Below are 21082 nucleotides of genomic sequence, written 5' to 3' on the forward strand. Positions count from 1 at the left end.
TACCCAACAGGGATTTGCTCTTGCTTTTGGACTGACATAGGTAACAGGATGTGTGAAAACCTCCTCATTGTCTTCTGTCACAAGTTATATCGAGAAGCCCAGGAGAGAGGTTGCAGTCCAAGGTGCAAAAGTGTTTTTTTCTCAAAAAAAGGTCTTTAAGGTCTGAGAGGGCTTTGAATACTCTTGGAACTAGTAATTATTATTCAGATTTTCTTGGATTTGGCGCATGAATATGTTTTCCTTTCTTACAGCACACTTTACCTTTTGCACATTGTTTTTTCCTATCTTCTACTTCTCAAACATTTGACTTTTAAAAAATGTATTTATGATGCTTACATCTTATTAACTTCCTCCCATCTATATGTCACTGAATATTAAAGTTTTAGAGCAGTACTGTAGTTAGTGGGAGAATGATGATGTTTGATATTACTTCTAAAGAATAGACACTCCTCTGCAATTTCCAAAGTAATTCTCATGGCTTGCTCACATTTTGGCAATAATTAGTTGGAGATGAAAGTTTCTATTCTTTGAGCTTCTATTTTGGAACTTCATTTTTTTATCTTCATTTAAGGCCTATATAATGAAGTATGAATGACACCACACATATCATAATGGAAATGAGAAGGACTTACCAGGTATTTTGTTTGTTTCAGTACAAATCAAAACACCTGAACAGGAAGTTATCAGAAGTAGTGAGAGACTATGTACCTCTAAAAATGACTAGGAGTTTAGCACCTTTTATTAGTTTTATCTGAGGCTTTCTGAAGCCTCTGCCACAATCCTTTTGTAAGAAATAAGATATATATGGAGCTTCTGGATATAAACACCTAGCAAACCTTATTAAATATGGGAGAAGGGTATGCCTGAAAACTCAGCCTGATTGATGCTTAAGCAAAAAGCACATCTAGTTTTAAAGCTGTTGAAATATGATTAGTCACATGGAGTTTATAAGGCCAGATCACAACACTTAAACCTCCTTTCTTCATCTCTTGGGAGGCAGATGCAAGCCTAGAAGTTTCTAAACACTTTTCTGAAACTGAAAATATCAGTTTATGCATATTGCTTAAATAAGGATTCTTAACTAAGCAATAAAAGCAGCTTTCATTGCATTAGCTCTCTCAGCAGGGTCTTCACTTGGTGGCTGGGAGTGGAGGGCATAGTTTCTTTATCAAGAGCCTCCCTGAGGAGTGGAAATGGAATAGTTCATGGTACTATCCTATGGAGAATGTTGCTGTCCTGTAGAAAATAGTTTGTACATACTCTTCTGGTTACACGAGATAAGTTATAAAAAAGAAGTAAACAAAGGAAAATGAGATGCATACCTGCTGTGGCTGTTCTCCAGTGCTTGGACACAAATGCTCCATGCACACTGAGGTATGTTTTTCTGGACAATGGAAAGGCTATGAGAATAGGTCTCTGGGTATTTCTTCTGAATACAAATCCCCAGTGTTTCACCCTTCTCAAGTTTGCAGCTTGTGTCTGAAATTACTTCCAAATCTTTTCATGTGGTTTTTGGTTTGGTATTTTTTTTTCCCTTCATCTGTAGCTGAGTTTATTAGTGAAATTCTTTTGGAATCACAGGTGCATTAGAGGCAAAATACTCCTGTCTTCTGGACTGTTTGGCTGATAGTTGGAAATGGAGCTATATTTTACATGTAAACTTCTCCTTTTTCCAAAATTTTTCCGAAATTGTAGTCCCTGTGTTTCTTCCTTCTCTTCAAAGCCAATGAAAACTGATACAGATTTCCTAGCAATGTGTTGTGAAAATTATCATTGCTCTGAACAAAAATTCATTGGTGCTGTAAATGTTGGGGAAGGATAAAGGAAAAGTTGGGTTTTCACGTGCAGACCCCACTGTGAATCCTTGTTAGTAGACTGATTAAGAATTGCAACACTTTCTCATTTGTATGATGGAAAAAAAAACTTCATTAAGTTCAAAACTGACTGGGGACTGAACTAAAAAAACCTTGTTAGGTGTGGCATGAGGAATAAATATTAATACCTCTTTTGTAAATTGACTTTGTTAGGGATGAGTCTGAAGTTAGAGGCTCTTCTTGAACTCATTTATTTCTCAGTGCTTTATATATTCATATATAATTCGTCTCAAAATGTTTTAGATGATTCATGTTCCTTCATACCATGAGTCACTTTCAGTCTGACTAGCACACTAAAAAAATTTTATTTTTAGCTAAGGGTTAGATATTTTTCATATGACACCTGAATGTTTGTGTAAACTGTCCTCAGATGACAGGGAAGAAGTTATAACTTTGTCTTGTTCTACAGAGCTACTTTTTTTAATTGTCATTTGCTATAATAGAGAGTGCAGGTTTTCTGTAAAGTGGAAGATTAGCAAAGTAACTCTTATTCTAATAGTGTATTAACAGGTTTCAGTGAGAAAAGTAGCATTCTTTACCATCTATACATATATATACACATACCTATATTATATATGCTTGAGGGTTTGTATTTTGTTAAATACTGAAATAAATTGTTTTCAGAAATTGTATCCTCAAAACAACAATTTTTTTTTTTAAAAAATAAAGTCTATTTGAAACAATTTGTTCACTTTTAATATTCTGCTAGACTAGATTCTTTGGTTAAATCTGTCTGAAAGTTCTTGGAATTTAGTATTGGGTTATATAACCTAATATTGGTATTAGGTTATACTTCAGATTTGTGAACTTATGAACATTTCCAACTATGTTAAAAATTAAATTCTCAGGTCAGAACTAGGCAAGGTGTTAGTTGTACATACAAGTTGAGGGATAAATTTACCTGCTTCAGCACTCACTCTCTTTTCCATCTTTCCAACTTAAAAGGATTGAGTGTCCATAGCTTTTATTCATTTATTTATTATATTTGGTGTAGATGCTTTTTTGTTTTCCTGCTGATAATATAAACTTTCTACTGAAAGATAATGGTAACATTTAACAAATTCTCAAATTGGATCACTGTACCCATAACTGCATGTTCTCTGTAGTATAAGAAGTATGTTGTGACTTTATTCAGAGGGATAGTATAAAGTATAGAGGTTTTTATAAATAATTTTCACAGAGAATTTTCACTTGCCTTTCCCCCTCCCTCTCTTGCAATCTTTCCTCCAATGTAGAATGAATTGTAGTAAAAAGTGGATTTTGTAAGCCAGTGGTATCAATACAGTTTTGGGGGGGTTTTATTGCTTCAACAAAGTATAGGGTCATTTTAAAATCTTTTATGGGCAAATCTGTTGGAAAGCCACTGGGAACTTTTGGCTGTGGCTGTAGTAAGTTATTTCAAACATTGTATTGGAAAAATAAGTAGTCTTGCAATTTGATGAAAAATATTTCTTGGGTTTTAGTTGATGAAATGTTGATGCCTCAGACCACTCAAATTAGGTAAAAATAATCTCAGTATACAGAAAGGTAGTTATGTCAAATGAAGACTTTTTTTAAATTGAACTCAGTTCAGTGGGTTAAAGTTTTACTTGCCCTTAGCCCAGTTTGTCCCAAGCTTCATAGTAGTAAAGGATGAGCAATTGTGCTTCTCAGGAATGATGGAGATTGGAGGGATCATCAAGAAGTAAATGAAATGCACTTTTGCAGTGTTTCTTTAAAAGAATGTCACCAGACAGTTTTAGAAAAAGCTGATGCAGCATCTGCCACTCCATGGTGGCAGACAATAAATCCCCATAGAGGATTTCTGCACTCATTTGGATATAAGGGGTTTACAGTGACACAATAAATATGGCCTTTACTTTGGTCTACTTAACTGAAGTAGACTGAAGTAAAAGTCTTAATTTTAAAATATTTTATTCTTAAAATATCAATAAAATTTGGCAATTTTGACAAAACAAGTCACTATTTACTGTGAAATCTGAGTTGGCAGATGATTGCAATAACTTCTAAAGTGCATGACCAAGAGGGTGGCACAGTTACAGACTGAGGGTAGATACATTTGCATATAGCTTATGAGGCATATCAAAATTCATATGGTTTACTTTTTTAACTTCTATACTTGTTAAAAAGCATAGAATACTTTCTAATTATAAAAATGTTTTAAACTTGTGCTCCTCCCATTCTTAATATGAGCTTAGAGGGAGATGAAACATGTGCCTGTTTTAAATAGTGTTATTTTTGTAGTTCTTATACTCCTAAATTTTGCTGCTTTTCTATTCTTGTTGAGTCTTACTGCTTTTTTTCTTCCCAGCATAGGCTTCTCACAGTAGTAACTTGCTGAGGCACAGGGCAGTACTTGAACACTTCTGGGGGCTGTGTGTAAACTTAAATTTGAGTTGACAGCACTTAATTAAACATGAAGCATATGATGAGTAACCGTGTGCAAGGGGAGATTGCACTTCTGTTGTGGGTTGTTTTATAAGTGGTTTTCATTTTTTAAGCCTGCTGGTTTTCGAGTTATCCAAAGTATTACAAATAAGTCAACCAAATCAGAGAAAGGAATCTTCCCAGGAGGACTAAGAACTTTGAATGAACTTGATTTTTGTACTACAGGCAATTCATGCTGTATCTTTTACAACATTCTCCAGATTCTCTCAGGAATATCCATACTGATAAATACTGAGTTGAGAAAACTCAGCATGAGTTCAGAGAATCTACTGCTCACTTACAGCTCTGAGCTGTTGTGCTTTGTTTGATCTAGGTCTTAAATGCAATAAAGGAATTATAAAAATGAGTTTTAGACTTTAATGCAGCTCTGCAGAAAGCTGCATTCAGTCCTTGCAGGATGCTTGAGTTCCTCTGTGTTTAGTAATAGTCCTCCCTCTTTTAAAAGCACCATTATGTGACTGCCATCTATTTTAATGTAAATATTTGTGTATAAATTTCAAAATTTTTTTTTTTTTTTTTTTTACTAGTAAGTAAAGAGTTTTGTAACAAAAAATAATGCTATAGCCTTCTTTCCACAAAAGAAAAGCCTGTCAGGGAAACATCTATGGAATACTTAGATGCAGGATGAACCATGGGTTCCTGGAGCTGCAGTTAACTTTTCCATATGGTGTTCTAAGCAGCAGTTTCAACATGGTGTTCACTGAAAACAGATGGTTTCCAAAAACTGAGTAGGAATAGAAAAGTAATCACTGATAATTTAAAATTCCCTTCTTGGGGGTCTGTATCTCCACTAGAAATATTTTTTTGGGAGACTCGGGAAAAGGAGGAAAAATATTCCACTGATTCAGTATATGCTTTCTAGAAAACCTTTTAGCATTATGCCCTTATTTTGGGAATAAATGAGCCATATTGCTTATTATGCCTCAGACTTTCCACTTGCAACTGGATTGAAAAAGACTGTTGTTAATGTCAAATGGATGACTTGTAGCAATAAAAATGATTTCTTTAAGCATTTTTTTAAGGCAGCTACTAAGACTGGTTGTTGTTTGGGGAAGGCTTTGCAGGTCAGGCAGGTGCTGCCAGCACACCTTAATGCACTGTACAGAGTGCTCTGTAATGCCAGTCCTTTTTAATAAACTACTGGAGAAAATGTCACAGTAGAATAAAATCAGTAAGTATGGTTGGATGTGCTGAACACAGACAAAAAATCAAAGCTCTCTCAGAGTGAATCTGCTGAAAGTCGCTAGGCTTGGGTTCTGATTTTGAACACTGAATCACTTGATCACTGACAGGGCCCCAAGGAGGTCTGCTTGGCACACAGAGTGAAACTCTACCCAGAGCTAGTAAAAACAACATATGTTCCCAGAAGCTGCTTAGGAAGCTCCTTAAGCACTGGGGAATATCTACAAGAGCCTTAGACCTTGAGAGTAGAAATAAGAACACCAATAACCTCAATAATGAAGGTGTAGTCACTACAGCTCTTACTCCTGCTTTAGCAATAGTGGCTAAATGGATTAGGGCTAATACTGCTGTAAACAAGTGTAGGAGTGGTTAAATTCTAACCAGGATTCCAGTATGGACAGAAATTCTCCTGACTGAAGGAATTTGTAAGAGCAGGTAGTGTAAAGGGAATCTTTTAGTATAACTGATTGAATGGTGATGTTCTGACACATTTAACAACCCGCTTTAGCCTTTTATGGTCTATATTATCTCAAGGCTGGTGATATTCCAGCATTTGAAGAGACTATCAGAAATCATGCCTAAGGAAGCATTTTCTGCTCTTGGAGAGTATGATTCTTGTGATCTAAAGAGAATGGCAAGAGATCAGGTGTTTCTGACACAAGGCTCCTGCAATGTATTAATAAAACGAGATTTTTCTTTTAAATCAGCTCATTCAGGATCAGACAACTAACTTTGTATTAAGCCATATGTGTAATGGAAGGGGGGAAAAAAGACACAGATCCCTATAGGTGCTGAAATGATGATGCTTCTCCAGCCATTGCGTACTTTATGCAGCCCAAACCAATAAAGTCTTGACCTGACTGCTGCAAACTGGAGGAATGGGGTTGATACCATGTTGCTGTACGTGTGGGCACAAGTGTGTGACAAGGACAACCTGTGCAGTGTTTGCTTCAAAGCCTGTGCAGTTGTGAGCAGGTTCAGTACCTGCTGCTGATGTCCTACTGAGCAGTAGCTGGCTGCATGGAGTTGTGTTCTTGAGATACTGAAAGGCTGCCCTTATTCCTTTTATTCTGCTGTGTTGCAAGCAGACTCTGGTGCACTGTGTGCATTTCTGTGCCACTGCAAACTCAGGTGCAGGCTATGGAAGGGGCCGTGCTACAGACCTCCCTTCTGGATGGAGTATTCTTGTTACAGAATAAATTTTAAAACTATTTGAATACCCCTTTAGGCTCTTTATGTAATAATCTTGTGTGTGCTTAGTCTTAGTGAGGACATTGCTTTTTAGGAAAACAAGGAGGGAATTTGGAATTTTTTTTTCTGTTTTGCAAATTAATCCTGATGATGGTAATGAAAAAACCCTGTAATCCAAATATTTGTGAGTTACTTGCATAGGTATTTCCATCAGCTGTAAGAATAGGTACATTTTGAGCCAGATTGAACATCTTGATACCACTCTCTTTAAACTGCAATATGCAGCAAAAGCATGAGTGCTGCAGCATGGATTTGACCACATTGAGCTGGACCTTGATTAATTCCACTTGTTGGGAGCTATGATGGAAACAGAATTAAAGCTGCTAGAAGGATGCTGCAGCTACAGTAGCAGTTCACCTGCTGGGGCTGTATTTGCTACTCCTAAGGTGCCCCAGACTGATTTAGGACCAGGAACACAGGGAGCACCCTCTGTATCATTGAAGATGATCTCCCTGTCACTAGCTGTGTAGCATTACAGCCCTCATCTGTTCCCAGTTTTGTTGTAAACTGGAATATAGTTTGCATTTTTATCTATATTTACGGTTTAAGTAATGTTTCTGAAACTCCTCTTTCATCAAAATTGAAAACAGCTTTGATAGATATATAAAGATGCTAAAGAAAACTAGTTAAAAAGTAAAAAAACCCACAGAATGGTGAAGCAGTGGCACTAGCAGGCACAAAACTATTTCATAACTGCTCTTGCTGATATGGAAATGTAATTTTTTTTCTCATTAATCATGTGTATAACTTTTGCTTCCACTTCGATAGCCTGGTCTTAGTTTTTAGCTTGAAGCAAATGAGGTTTTGCTTGCTGTTTGTGTTTGTTTATTTAACCAGAAATGGGTGATTACTGATTTCCAGACTAGCTAGCTTTGTACACAATATGACTTGGAATGTGAAGAGATCCTACTGCTGCATTTGCTGGTTTTCTGACTGTGAAAAAAATATAATCAATGCAGTGAAAATAATGAGGTCTGATACATGAGGTGTTTAGACAAAGTATGATGAAATGCTTCATGAATTGGTTATTTAACATAAAAACCCAAAAAACCCACCAAAACCTGAAATTAACAGAAGTACCCCAATTCACATTTCTTACTGTATTTAAATGGACTTTCATTTAATGCTTCTTAAGTGCTTTTTCTATAGAGGAAAAAGAGTTAATCAAAAAAGCAGCCCTCAAATAAAAAAATGCATTCAGTGAACTTCGACTTTATTATTTGAAAAGCAGAAACTTGGGAGACTGTCAGTTTTGGAAAAAATAGCTTTCGCCAAACCACTGAAAAGTTTTGATCAGCCAGAATCTCGATATTGTACAAATCCGAATTTTGCATTGGGCCTCCCATTATGTAAATTGGCTTTGTGAGTCAAAGAGGTTTGTATTACAAGGAATAAATATACAGTTCTATGTAAATTCAAGGAATATTTGCTCTTCAATGAGTGGCAGGAGTTTGGAAGAAAGTATGGATTCAAGTAGTGCCAGATATAAGTGGAAGAAAGTGGAAAATTCTTTAAGGGTGCCAGCATTGCTTTCTGAGCAGAGCCTTCAGTATTCAGTTTCACTGTTACTGATGTTATGGTTTTATGATTGTGTTTGCTTCAATCTACACTTCATAGTTCAGTGTCTTACAGAGGAGGAAGCCTGGAATATATTTTTAAAGTTTCTTATTAAAAAAGAAAAATGGTTTGGAAATGGGTCTTCAGTAACAATCTATGATGTATTATTCCTGGTCTCTGAAAATTTGTTTCCAGATAGGATTAATGATTTCTGAAGCTAATTAATTCAAAATGGGGTGAACTTCCTCATGCATTTCAAAAGCACCTATGATGTGATTGATACAGAGGTCCATAAAACATGATAATGCTACCAGATGCTTCCAGTGTTCAGCAGCATTCCTCATGTTCTGGCTCAGCAGAAACAGTCACCCAGACTACTTTAGAAGTTTTTAATATTTAGTAGCCTATTGCTGAGTTATGGCCCTCTAAGCATCTTCACCTTCTGATCTACTCACACTTTACCTAAAAAAAACCCAGCACTGAGTCAGTATTTAACTCAGAAAAGTACTGAGCCACCTAAATCCTCTGCCCAACTCACCAAAGTTGAGTTCCAATCTGCTAATAGCAGTATAGCAATGAAAGTATTGTGTTGTGATTTTAAAACAAGCCTCAGCAGATGCCATAAAAGTCAACTGGCTGATAAATGGGGTTTAGCCCCTCTTTTCTGTGCTCTTAAGTGGTCTGGGGAATTCAGCAGGGGTTTAGTTCTGTGTTTCTGGGGTGAGGGGGCATCCATTTTGCTTTTTTTCCTGAAATTGTGGATATTTGTTCAAAGGAAGAACTGAAATTTCCAGATCTGAAGGAAGAAGCTTGTGTGGCATTTTGTTGGGTTTTGTTTCATGGAAAAACTGATGGAGGCTCCTTTTCTTCTGGTCTGACAGTATTGATGCATCTGTCCTTTTGTCAGTACCTAAAGTGCATTTGTAATACATTTGCTGTCTGAACATGAAATCAAACATGTTTCTATGTCTTCAAATATGTTTTACATCTGTTTATCAGCTTATTAAAGCAATTCAGAAGCAGCAGCAGATTTGGAAGTAATATTGGTCGAAGTTAGGAGCGAATGAGATTGAATTGGATCTGTGAAAGCCAGATAAAAAGTAGTTTCTATTTCCTGTGTTACAGTAATTTTTCTCACATTTCTGAGCTTCTCATCCTTCTATTAATCAGTTATATCCTCATTTTTCTTACTTGGTGCCCCTAGCCCAGCATAGCTGTTCCAGTTTTTGCATGCAAGTACAACAGACCTCAATAATTCATGACAGGCAAAGCAGAGAAAGCATGGAAGTTAATTTGCTGAGCACAAAATACCCTCACAGTTTATAAGGATGTATTTTTACACAGAATTTCTGTCTTTTCATCTGTGAAATGTCATTGTTTGAAATGGTGCATAGAGAGAACATCCATAAGGTCAATTTCTTTTCTGCATTTCCACTTTGTAGTTAAATGAGGAGGATACTTCAAGAATCAAATAACTTCAACAGCTGTGTGTGCTGTTTAGCTGTATGGCAAGCTGTTAGCATTGCCAAGCCTGTAAGGTAATATTACAAAAATAGAACTATAAGTTTATTTAGAAGTACAGTTGTTGTTGTGCTGAAACAAATAGAACACTAATTAAATGAAGCGTCTTAAGGGCTAAAAAAATGTTAAATGATCAAAACTTAAAATACACGTGAAAAGCATCCTTCTTATCTCTAAGGAGCTCAGTGGATTCTATCAAGGCTTCTTGTTATGTGAAGTAGTATCTATGAAGGGAACAGAACTGAGAGAGAGACCTGAGTTTATAGGGTACCTAAAGCTTTTCCCCCTCCTATTCGGTGCTATGAAAAGCAGCTTTGAATGACTGCAAGGTTGAAACCCTGACACAGGAACTCGGACAACCATAGATTTTTATGTCTCTACGTAACAATATTAAATTCCAGTGAGTCATGCATTGCATCTAATATTTTGTGCCTTAGAATTACTTAATTTGATTTTTTAATAGAATTTGAACAGAAAACTGACTTTAGGAGCTCCTGCACGAACAATTCAAGCCATAGGAAAAAACAGAATCACAGAATTATCAGTTGAATGGACCTTTAAATGTCATCTAATCCAACCCCTCTGCAATAAGCAGGGACATCTTCAACTAGATCAGGTTGCTCAAAGCCCCATCCAACTTTACCTTGAATTTTTTCCAGGGATAGGACTCCCACAACCTCACTGGACAACCTATTCCAGTGTAAAACTATAAATCTCTCATTTAAAGCTTAAAGAGTCATGAAAAATTATTTGTACCTGTCATCAAAGGATGTTTCCAGATTTATGCCTTTTCTTTTATTCTTTCTGCACTGGTCACAAACTGAGTTTGAATTTCTTATTTGTCTGTGGAAAAATAGTTCTCATTTAAAGTGCTGCTGCTTTTGTAATGTCTCCAGGAAATTGTCTGCCCATGAACACTGGAAATTTAGGATTGCAATAGATTGCTGATGCATACTGCAGAAACTCTTCTGATCTAAAAAACCAAAAATACCCAAAAGTACATTGGATATTTGCCCGTATAATTTTGGGGTTTAAGTTCTCCACAGCATGTGGATGCCATGTTTTTCAAGTAGGATGATAAGCCAAAGGCACTGATTTCTATAATAGCGCAAAAGAGGTGATTTTATGGAGGAAAAAAGAAAGGTATAACTTAAATTTTAACTGTATTTGTATTGTGGAACAGGGTGTCATTAAATCAGTAAGATTTGATTGAATTGGATGAATCAGACATCTGTCCTTATATGTACCCTTTTTTCTTTTAATGTTCTTTCATAATACAAGTAGCTTTTATTTTTAGCCTAGCTGCTCCGTGGTAAGATGGAAGGTTAGCTGTGTGAAGTCAGGTGCTATTTTTGGCTCTGTATTAGGCTTCCCAGTTATGCCACTTAAAGAGAGAATCTGTTACGCTGACTTGTGAGCTGGTGTGCACTTACAGGCAAAGATACCCTTGTCTTGTAACTGGAAATCCTCTTGTTTGTTTGTTTGTCTCTTCAGACAAACTGGATTATGTACACAATCATGAGCTGCACTTGCTAATTTTCTGTTGCCAATTTCCACTTACTCCATGCTTGGTAAGGCTGTTCTTTCTTTGTATAACTCATGAAATTGAGAAGCATGGCATTAGATTTCACTGTTTAATAAACTGGAGTTATGGACTCTTGTTGAAGTGGTGGATAATGCTGAGGGAAGGGTTGCTCAGGGGTGTTTTGTTTTATAGAGACAGGTGAGTTGTACAGAGTGATTCAAAGTGATTCAATTTCCAGAATTTTAGTCCTTTCAACTGTTATTTTCTGATATTTAGATAGCTGCACATAATCAGTACAATAATTGAAATGCCATTTTGCAGACAGATCAGTTTTGCCCTTGGGAAAAACTGGTGAACAGAACTTGCCAGAAAGTCCTACTGCACTGGAAGTCTTTAAGAAATAGATTTATGTAGGAATTCACTTAACTTATGCATATTCCTACAGCTTACTTTTCTTCTTGTCATTTCCACTGCAGTGAGGATGATCTATTTGAATCACGCACAAATGCAATCTTCTGTTTCCACGTGTTCATTTTCCAAATTAAAATTTTGAGATGTTAAAAAAAATAGGCAAAAATCTTGAAATTGAGATTAAAAACTAAAATGTGAGATGCGCTCTATTGTCATCTGTCCCCAACAGCTGTAGAGCTGTGTGAGTTGTGGTGACCTGACTAGTCTGTTTATTCAGTATTTCTGCATTGTCATACTGTAACAGGCGTTTCCTGGGCTTTCTGCCAGACTTTTTCTGTTTACAAGGCAGCAGGCAAGGATTTAACATTTCTGTTTCCTTTCTTACTCCTTAGATTCCCTGTGGGATGGAAGGGTTTGTCTTCTCCTTTTTTCACTGCTGTTCCTCATCATGGAGTATCAGTGGAAAGAGGTTCATTTTCTAATGGTGACTAATTATGTGACACAGCCACTGATTAAGTAGACATTTAGGAAGCTGGCCTAGAAGAATTGCTCTCATTATGGTCTTTGTTTCAATTTTTTTCCTCTTTTTTCTGTTTTCTTAAATAGGTTAACGAGCTCCCTTTATCCAAGGCAGGCCAATTCAACATTTACAAATTATTAGAAACAGAAAATTTAGTTTTTCTCTCACTGCTTAGTGAATTTATTAAACTTGAAGGACAAGACAAAGGATGCAAGATGCCAAACCTCAAGTGGTAAATTGGACAATGTCTTGTGGAAGCTCTGACCTAGAAATCAGATTTATTTCATAGTTTATTGCAGTGTCCAGCAGAGCTGAGGAGGCCCTCAGACCTTTCCCAAGCTGTGGTTGTGCATAGCTTTATAAATGTGAATAATTTCCTTGACTGTAGTGGGACTGCTGGCAAGTTTAAAATTAACCAACAGCATGGGTTTAAAAGGGACTTTGTAGAGTAAGACCAAAAAAACAAGTGAACTACTTGAATTAATTATAGAGAAGAAGGATCGTCAACATGCTCTTTAATATCTGAGGTAATTTTGTTGGTTGACACGTGCAGTCACATAACAGAAGATCAGGTAATGAATTTTATATTTTACAACACAGTTGATACTTTTGCATCCTTTCTCTGTGATCTGATCTGTTACCGTATTTCACGTTTCCCTTGCAGACAAAATAGTTGTGCATTTGAGCCTCGGAAATTAAGAGGCATTTGGCCTAATTCCAATTATTTTCAGAGAACAAAGGAGGGGGTTTTTTGCTCCTTGTCTGCTAATGACCTCCTGGAAGTTGACTGTTGGGGAGGTTATTGTGATGCCTTGCATTGCCCCCATAGCTACAGCTGGTAGGAAAGATGCGGGTGTCTAGAGTCTTACCAAGCTCACGGCTTTATGTCCTCAGACTTCAGGATTCCCCAGCCTACCCTAAAGCTGTTCTGGGCAGATTTGCCCAGTCTCAGTAGCATTTGAGCTCTGTAAAGCCTTAAGCCAGAGGTTAGCAGCTTGCTTACCCTTCTCTTGGTGTTGTGTAATTTTGTAGACATTGGGAATTCCCAGAGAGATTCTGTAGTAGAGCTGTCACAGAGGAAAGACACAAACTGGTGAGGAACAGAAGCTTTTGCAAGTGTCAAGTGCTTCTTCCTTACACCAGCAGGAATCTTACCAGTTTGACCTGATTTTCCAGGTTTACTACGGATCTGATATAGCAGTGGGTCTTGTTGCTGTTCTTGTGTACAGTATGGGCTTCTGGCCGTTGAACAGTTTCCTTTTTTTGCCTGCTTCCAACTTGCTTAGCATACTTGCCTTTGACACTTTGTCATTTCTGTGAAGTGAATAGGTTGTTAATTAAAAAAAAGAATACTGGCAATTATGGTATTTTTTTAAAGGGCATGTCAGGGACTCATTGGTTTGACTTTTCTTGCTATTTCTCCTTCCTTGGGTATATTCTAGCTACCCATCTGGCTGTTCCCTCACTGAAGACATGTCAGGAAACATGACTCGGGATAACCAGGCAAAATAGCTGCTGAAAGCTCGTACTGAACTTCTTGTGTGCTTCTTGGTTCAATCATGAAGGGCACTGATGGATTAGTAAAAAGTAAGGAATATTGGTTAAATATCCCCCCCTTTCAAGTTATTTTGAGAAGGAGCAGAAACCAAGGGGAATTTCCAAGATAAAAAATCCTTTGTGAAAATCATGATACTCAGTAGGGAAGGGTGGGAATGCCCTTTTCACCTTCCTTTTTGAGTTCCTGAGGCTGCCCAGAGGAAACTCCCTTTTGAAAGTTAAGCCTGCTCCTGTGGGTGACGGAGCTGAAATGGGAGACAGACAACTGACCTGTTTCTGCAGGAGTGCTTTCCTTGCATTTTGCACCATAGGGTACGCATAAACCCTGGAAATGTAAGACTGGCAGCTTCAGGAAACACAGCGAGAATTTTAATAAGGCTGAATGGCAGTGGAGAGGAAGTGGCAGTGCTAAAAGTATTTCAAAAGGGGAAACAAAAGTGATGATTGCAAATATGACCTGACTGGCAAAATAGACAAATATTTGACTTTTGCTTACTCAGAAAAAAAGTTGATGTAAGGGGCAAAGGGCAGAACTGCCAGGGCAGCATGGTTGTAATCTGTCCCAGTCAAAGGAACAGCATTTCCCACAAGAAATGTGGAGACCCCTCACACTTAAGGCAATAGCAGGGAGGTTGCATCCAAATTTGTCATGCTGACATTTAAAAAATTATTCACATTCTCTTTTAGCAATTCATGGGAAAAAAAACCCGCTGTAGTCCTTGAAGAATTTCAGCTTCAAATGCCTGTCTCAGCTGCTGAGCTGAAAACGTATTCAAAAATCCAGCTGTTGCTGTGCATGCCAGTTTTCCTAGTTTTCCTTTTCCCTCGTATGTGATGTGCTTCCTTTTAAAAATATTTACACCATATCCTGTTTTCTTGAAGTCAGTAGATACAAATATTTCTTCCATTGTTAAAACAAATACAAATAATCTCTCCTATCTTTTCCAGTTTTGATGTTTTAGATCCATTTTCAGCTGCTGCTGAGAATTTGTCATCTGGACAAGCTTTCCCCAGATGGAGGGTGTGGCTCTTCAGGCTTAAACTGTGCAGTCCTGTAGCTGATTACTTAAATGGAATCAGACACACTAAATTAAGCCAAACTATTTGTCTTTATAGCCCTTCCTCCACATTTAGAATGAAGCACATTTGTAGAGCTGGAATAAATACAGTTTATCCAGCAAGCTACTGGCTGGGGGCTGTTGATATATGATCACAGAACTCTGTTTAGCGCTAAAGATTTCAGGGAATTTGAATTTCCAGGAATTTTTCAAGTGTTTATAAAACCTTCCTGGCTCCAGTCTCTTTTTTTTTTTTTTTTTTTTAAGTGTTTTTCTTCTGGAGATTGAAGGGAAAATATTTTCTGGATAAAGGTTTATTTATTTATTTCAATTTTTTTCTATTGTGTCTTCATCATAAAGGACAACCAATAAATACATGATGAATTCTGTTTATAAAAGATTGATCATTATTCATGTTTTTTCTGAAGGGGAATGTATCTTCTGTTTGTTAGATGAGGTGGGAGTAGAGATTGATGTAAATCACATTTCAAGGCATGTGTGGTGGTAAGGGAAAAGGGATTTCCATATGGATGACAATTTGTATGTTCTAATCCAGTGGCTTGATCTGACTGAAGAAGTATTTCTTTGAATAGAGCAAACTTCTTTGGTTTTAAATATTTGTCAGAAACATAAGCCTATTTTGGCAGGTAAATATGATGGGTGTATGTGACATTAAAGCACTGCACTAGTAGACAGCAGTGGATCAGGAATTTGATTTTTCAAATAGATATGTTTTTCTCCCTTCCTTTTCAACACCCCATGTTTGTGGGTTTTTCCTGCATTTAAACCACTTTTTTTGTGCTTTTAGCTGTGTGATTTTGCAGCACTTTGACCGAAAATTGTCTTGCAAACTATTATTAGTCATGACACTTCTGTAATAACATAGTGCATGTTTAGTCATATGTGCCTCTCTTAAGAGAGGTCTTTGTGTTTGTCAAAAAACTTCATCCAGTGTCTCAAGATTTCATTCCTTCAGTTGGGGTCTTTTTTGAGACCATCAGGAAGCAGGGATGCCCAGAGTGGTTTGCACATCGTCTCAGAAAGCTGTGGTGAGAATGCAAGTGAAAGGATTCTGAGGAAAGGACTGAGTACAAATCCAATCCAGTCTTACTCACACATTCTCCACTCTGCTGTGTGTAGAGATGTATTTTGAAAAAAAGGAGTGGAGCGAGACAACCTGAGCAGCTTTGAGTTGTCAGAGGAGCACCAGTAAGTCATTTCTTGTTTTAAAGGAAGGGATAGCAGTGGACTTACAAGGTCACAGGCAATGTTTGTCTGGGAAAGGATTGTTGTATTTAAAAAGAAATGGAGTTTAATATATTTTAAACATGTTAATTGAAATGTGCAAAGTCAACAGAAAAGTTCTTTAGCACTAAGTGCAACAAAACAAAGAGTGGGTAAGACAATGTAGATGGATAGTGGAAAGAGAAGCAGCATTGTTGTACCTAATTTTGATCCCTAACTTTCTGGAATACATGACAGGCTATTCATATGCACAAATTCCACTGCTAATGAAATGTAAAAAAAAAAAAAAAAGCTTTTCAAAATTTTTTGTTTAGAAATTTTTAACTGATTGAATCCTGATTAAAGTAATAAAAACCCCCTCCTATGACCTAAGTTCAGATATTCTTCGGAGTGGAATTGTGCGATTTGCAAGTTAGACCATGGTGGATTTGCAGCATTCAAAATCACATGCAAACAAGTTAATAGTTTCAACTTAATAATTTTTTGAACACTAAGTGAGCAAAAAGCTTTTATCATTAATTGCTGTGTATACATTAATTCTGTAGGAGATGAAGACTTCATTTTAACATCAGTTTGCACCTTGAGAGATGCTCCCTTGACTTCATTACGATAAAAGCCTAGAAAAAGAAAACTATTAGGTTGTACTTTTAGAAAAATGCATTTCCATGAATTTAGTTTTACAAATGCTTTCCTCATCTCATAATGTGGAGTGATTTGGGATTGGTAAATTCTAGCAGATCTTTATTCTTTGTGGCATACACTTGTTCAATATTTTTTTTCATTCTTGTGTATTTTATGTGTAGCCAGTCTGGATTATTTGTGGGGAGAAGGAGCACTTTGTGTATTCCCTGCTGGAATACGGCGAGCATCTGAGAAAAGCTTTCTCATAGATGTGTTTATCTGGCTTTCAGTTATAATTATATTTAACACCTTTTACAGTAAGGTGAATACCTTTTACAGTAATCTGTCCTGGTGTGTGACTGACAGGTGGGAGTCACACAGGTCAGGCACACGGTGTGTGAGCAGACAGAGGCTGGCATTAGCCTGAACTCCAACATAAAGGTGCTGTGACTCCACCTCCAGCAGCTTATCTGATCACTGGCACTCAGGATTATCCCTGTGTATTTTGCCTGGGGAAGCTCTATATACATGAACGTGTGAGGAAGCATACATGGGAATTATACTTTAAAATTCTTTATTCATTCCCATTCCTAGTAGCCGTTTTCAGCAGATTTTCAGGAGCATTTCTAAGGGTGCTGCTGTCATCTTTTGTGCACAGATCTGAGCCTGACTTTTTAGAATTGCTCTGCAGACAACAAAGGGATGCTGCTGCTTGCAGTTATATCCCTCTGTTTCCCAGACTCTGACATAAAATCTATCATTCCTTCCTCCCTTACTCTCAGCTTAGACATTAGACTGGATGGGTTAGGGGGTGAGGTGAGGTGAGGCTTTCCATCAGAACAGAAATATTAATTTTAGGCACTGCTAAACCACAGCATTTAACTCCAACCTGCTCAAAACAGTGCTGCAAGGCCATCAGGAGCAGTGGTGGGTAGGCAGAGCTTGTGGAAATGGCTCCCAGGTTTAGGGGCTTTGGGTGTGAACTCACACTTCTGCCCATGTCCCGCCAGTGCTGCTGGGATGAGTGTTCTAGAAGCTTTCTCACAGCTTTTCCTGTTGGCTTGGTTGCTGGATTCCGGAAATCTGTGGAAACGATGATGAGTCCTCTTGGTTATTAAGCAGAGAGGAATAAATCCCAAGTTAGCAAAACTTCTCTTAAATCTGTGCAGCCTTTTGAGTTCAATTTTTGGCGCCTCTTTCGATTACCTAAAAGCAGCGGTTTCAGGCAGAGCTGAAAATGTCTCTCATCAATGAGAGCAAGCCGTCCTTGCAGCAGTGAGGTGACAATAACAGGGTTTTGGTGCTGGCTGTGGCCCTTTGGCTGCGTAACACAGTGACACAAATGCTGGATGCTGCGAGCGGCGCCGCGCTGAGGATCCGGCTGCTCTCCTGGGGGAGCTGCCATGGCAACTGCGCTGCTGCTGGGGAATGCCCTGCGCCGGAGTTCCTGCGGAGAGCTCGGGGTCGTTGGTATTCCGAGTGGCTCTGGAATATTGCAGGCACCAGAGAGCCCTTCCTGTACTTCTACCAATGTTTACTATTGTCACAGTGGGGGAATTATGCAAATGGTATTGAATGATTCTAACTTTTACTATTTATTTTACTTTTACATTTGGGCATGCAATGTTAAAAAAAAGGGAAACAACTGTACATTAAAATGTTAATCTGTTTATATCTAAAAAAGATAGCTTGCTACCTGCAAACACTTGTTTCCCTCACAAGGGAATTACAATGACCTCAGTGGAATTTCTTGTTGTGGCTTTTTGGTTTTAACTGTTTTTAAAGCAGACACTTGCTCCCTCACAAGGTGATTTTTATTGATTTTTGAGAATGGAGGGGTTTTTTTCAAGGTCTTTGGTTTTGTGTTTTTAAAGAATGTCTAAAACATCTTTTCTTTCTGATACCCCTATCCTTCTTGACATACATTATTTGGATAACATCATTGTCCAAGTTGCATCGTTACTCGGATAATTAAGAACCGACAACTGCAAAGAGCATGGAAGGGACTCTATTTCTTTATTTTCTTGGATAAGAAATACCCGTTCATAGAAAGGGGAATTATATCATTATTTTTTTAATGGGACATTAAAACATGCAAATTAAATGCCTCAGAACATAAAAAAACCAATTTGCAAATGCAATCACTTTAACTCAACAGATCTTCCCACAAGCAATTTATGTATTCTTAATACAAGAAGCTTTGATATTTGAATAGTGTTTTCAGATGTTCCTGTCAAAGCAATGTGTGTGTAGTTGTAGGCAAAAGTCATCAGCATGCTTATGTAACTATAAGCAAAAATACAGGTGTTAAATGTAAGAGGAGTTTTTGGAGGTTAGGGGCAGACATATTTTACATTCATGGCCCTGATGTTTCCTGCACTGCTCGAGAGCTGAAGTACTGACGAACGGGAGTGCTTGTGTCATTACAAAAGAACATTATGGTATCACTGTGAGAAGGTAAAGACAAACTTACTAATTGTTGCTGACTAACTCAAGATTTAGGTTTGAAAGTACTGCATTTGTTTATTTTGCTGTCCAGGTAACATGCTTGCAGGACTTCTTTGGAGATGATGACGTCTTCATCGCGTGTGGGCCGGAGAAGTACCGGTATGCTCAGGATGACTTCGTGTTGGATCACAGTGGTAAGACTGACATCCTGAACCCACTGAAATAGGAAATTCTCCATCCCATACCCATGTTCAACCCTCAAGAATTGTGTGATTCAGGAAAATATACACAGGATGACATTTTCCTGTAGATAAGAAAGTTTTCTCAAACCATCATCTGGCTTCTGTAAGCCTGTTAAAATGCACCAACAAACCTGATCCAATTTCCTGCAAAACAAACTCTGTCTCTAAAGTTACATGGAAAACAGAATTGAATTATGAAAGGTACAGTCACAGAGCTAATGAATCTAAAATCTGTTAAAGATGTTCACTTTTGGCATCTGTGACTGTAAGATAATTTCCATATTTCTTTCTTCATGAGATTTTTGAAAAATCCATGCTCATTTCCAGTCTTGAATTGTCCTGCCAGACAATTCACACACTCCAGTCTTGTCTGCTATAGACCAAGTGTTGGCCTTGTAGCTATTTTGAGGTTGTAGGGGATGCTGGGTAGGGAAGGAGGTGAGACAAACTGGGACTTTGTGCCCCTGCTGTCTGCCTTGGACAGATCATGAACTGAACTTATTTATGAAATTTGGTTTTCTAAAAAAAAAAAAAAAATTTGTAATATAAGTTCAAGGAAAAAGCAATCCTCTACCAGAGAGTTTTGGAATTGTCTTGGAATATCAAATCATAGATATGTTTTTACCTCCATGTTCATGGAATTGTAGAATGGGTTGGGTTAGAAGGGACCTTTACAGGGACCATCTACTCCAGCCCCTTGGCAAGGAGCAGGGACATCTTCCAAAAAAAAAGTTCAGGTTGCTCAGAGCCCCATTGAGCCTGACCTTGAATGTTTCCTGGGGTAGGACATCTACCACCTCTCTGGGCACCCTATCTAGTGTTTCACCACTTGCACAGTAAAAAATGGCTTCCTTATATTTAGTCTGAATCTACACTTTTTTTTAGTTTAAAACCATTCCTCTTGTTCTATCACTACAGGTCCTACTAGACGTGTTTTTTTCTCTTTATTGTTTGAGCTGAGGAATACCCTGTTTTTCTTTTATGAAAAAAAGTTAATCTCTGGTAAAGAAAACTTGCCCTGGCAAGAATAATCAGATTATTCCAGAGGAGCTTCCAGTTGTGAATGAAGGATTTTTATTTTTTTTTAATAAAAGCAAAAGCACCTGCTGTTCTTGTAATTTTTCCACACGCCATAATTACATTACAGAATGCTCAGTTGCAGCAAGAAGTACAGGTGTATATCTCTCCACTGGCCTATACATTTGGATGGATGGAGGATTCAACTGGCTCCCATTCTGGTGTTCTTGCCAGGGTGCTGTGTTTCCAGAACTGCTGCATTATGTTGAGTCAGTTAGTGTGGGGGTGGCAAAAAGGGTGTTTTTTAACATAGTTAACAGCTAAAAAATTACGTGATTCTTATGAAGGAGTGGAAGAGCATGGTTGTATTTACTCACAATGCAAATCCCAGTCTGGGCATAATCCTAATTTCCCTAGCAGGTTTTAAGGCTGTAAATTTCCTTTTCCCATTACACAAGGCACAGACTAGTTGAGCTCATTTCCTTGCCTTTATCTCTTTCTTCCCTTTATCTCTTCAGCTTTGGTGGTCCCTGCTTCTTCTAATAACTCTGGGGGTCTTAATGGAGAAAAGCAGGTTATGTACGTGACTGGTAGGGCATGCAGCT

General features: G+C 37.7%; 1 protein-coding gene across 5 annotated transcripts in view; it reads left to right on the forward strand.

Annotated features, from left to right (window-relative positions):
- The window catches only part of DCLK2 (doublecortin like kinase 2), a 79448-nt gene that overhangs the window by 24008 nt on the left and 34358 nt on the right, over positions 1–21082 (forward strand). For all 5 annotated transcript variants that reach the window (XR_004240373.1, XR_004240374.1, XM_032110033.1 and 2 more), the window contains exon 3: positions 19310–19412. Coding sequence is in view for 3 of the 5 variants with exons in the window: in XM_032110033.1 (XP_031965924.1) it covers positions 19310–19412 (103 nt within the window). In the remaining 2 variants the exon portion in view is untranslated. The remainder of the gene's footprint in view (positions 1–19309; positions 19413–21082) is intronic.

This window comes from Corvus moneduloides, chromosome 5 (genome assembly GCF_009650955.1).
Source record: "Corvus moneduloides isolate bCorMon1 chromosome 5, bCorMon1.pri, whole genome shotgun sequence".
Taxonomy (NCBI): Eukaryota; Metazoa; Chordata; class Aves; order Passeriformes; family Corvidae; genus Corvus; species Corvus moneduloides.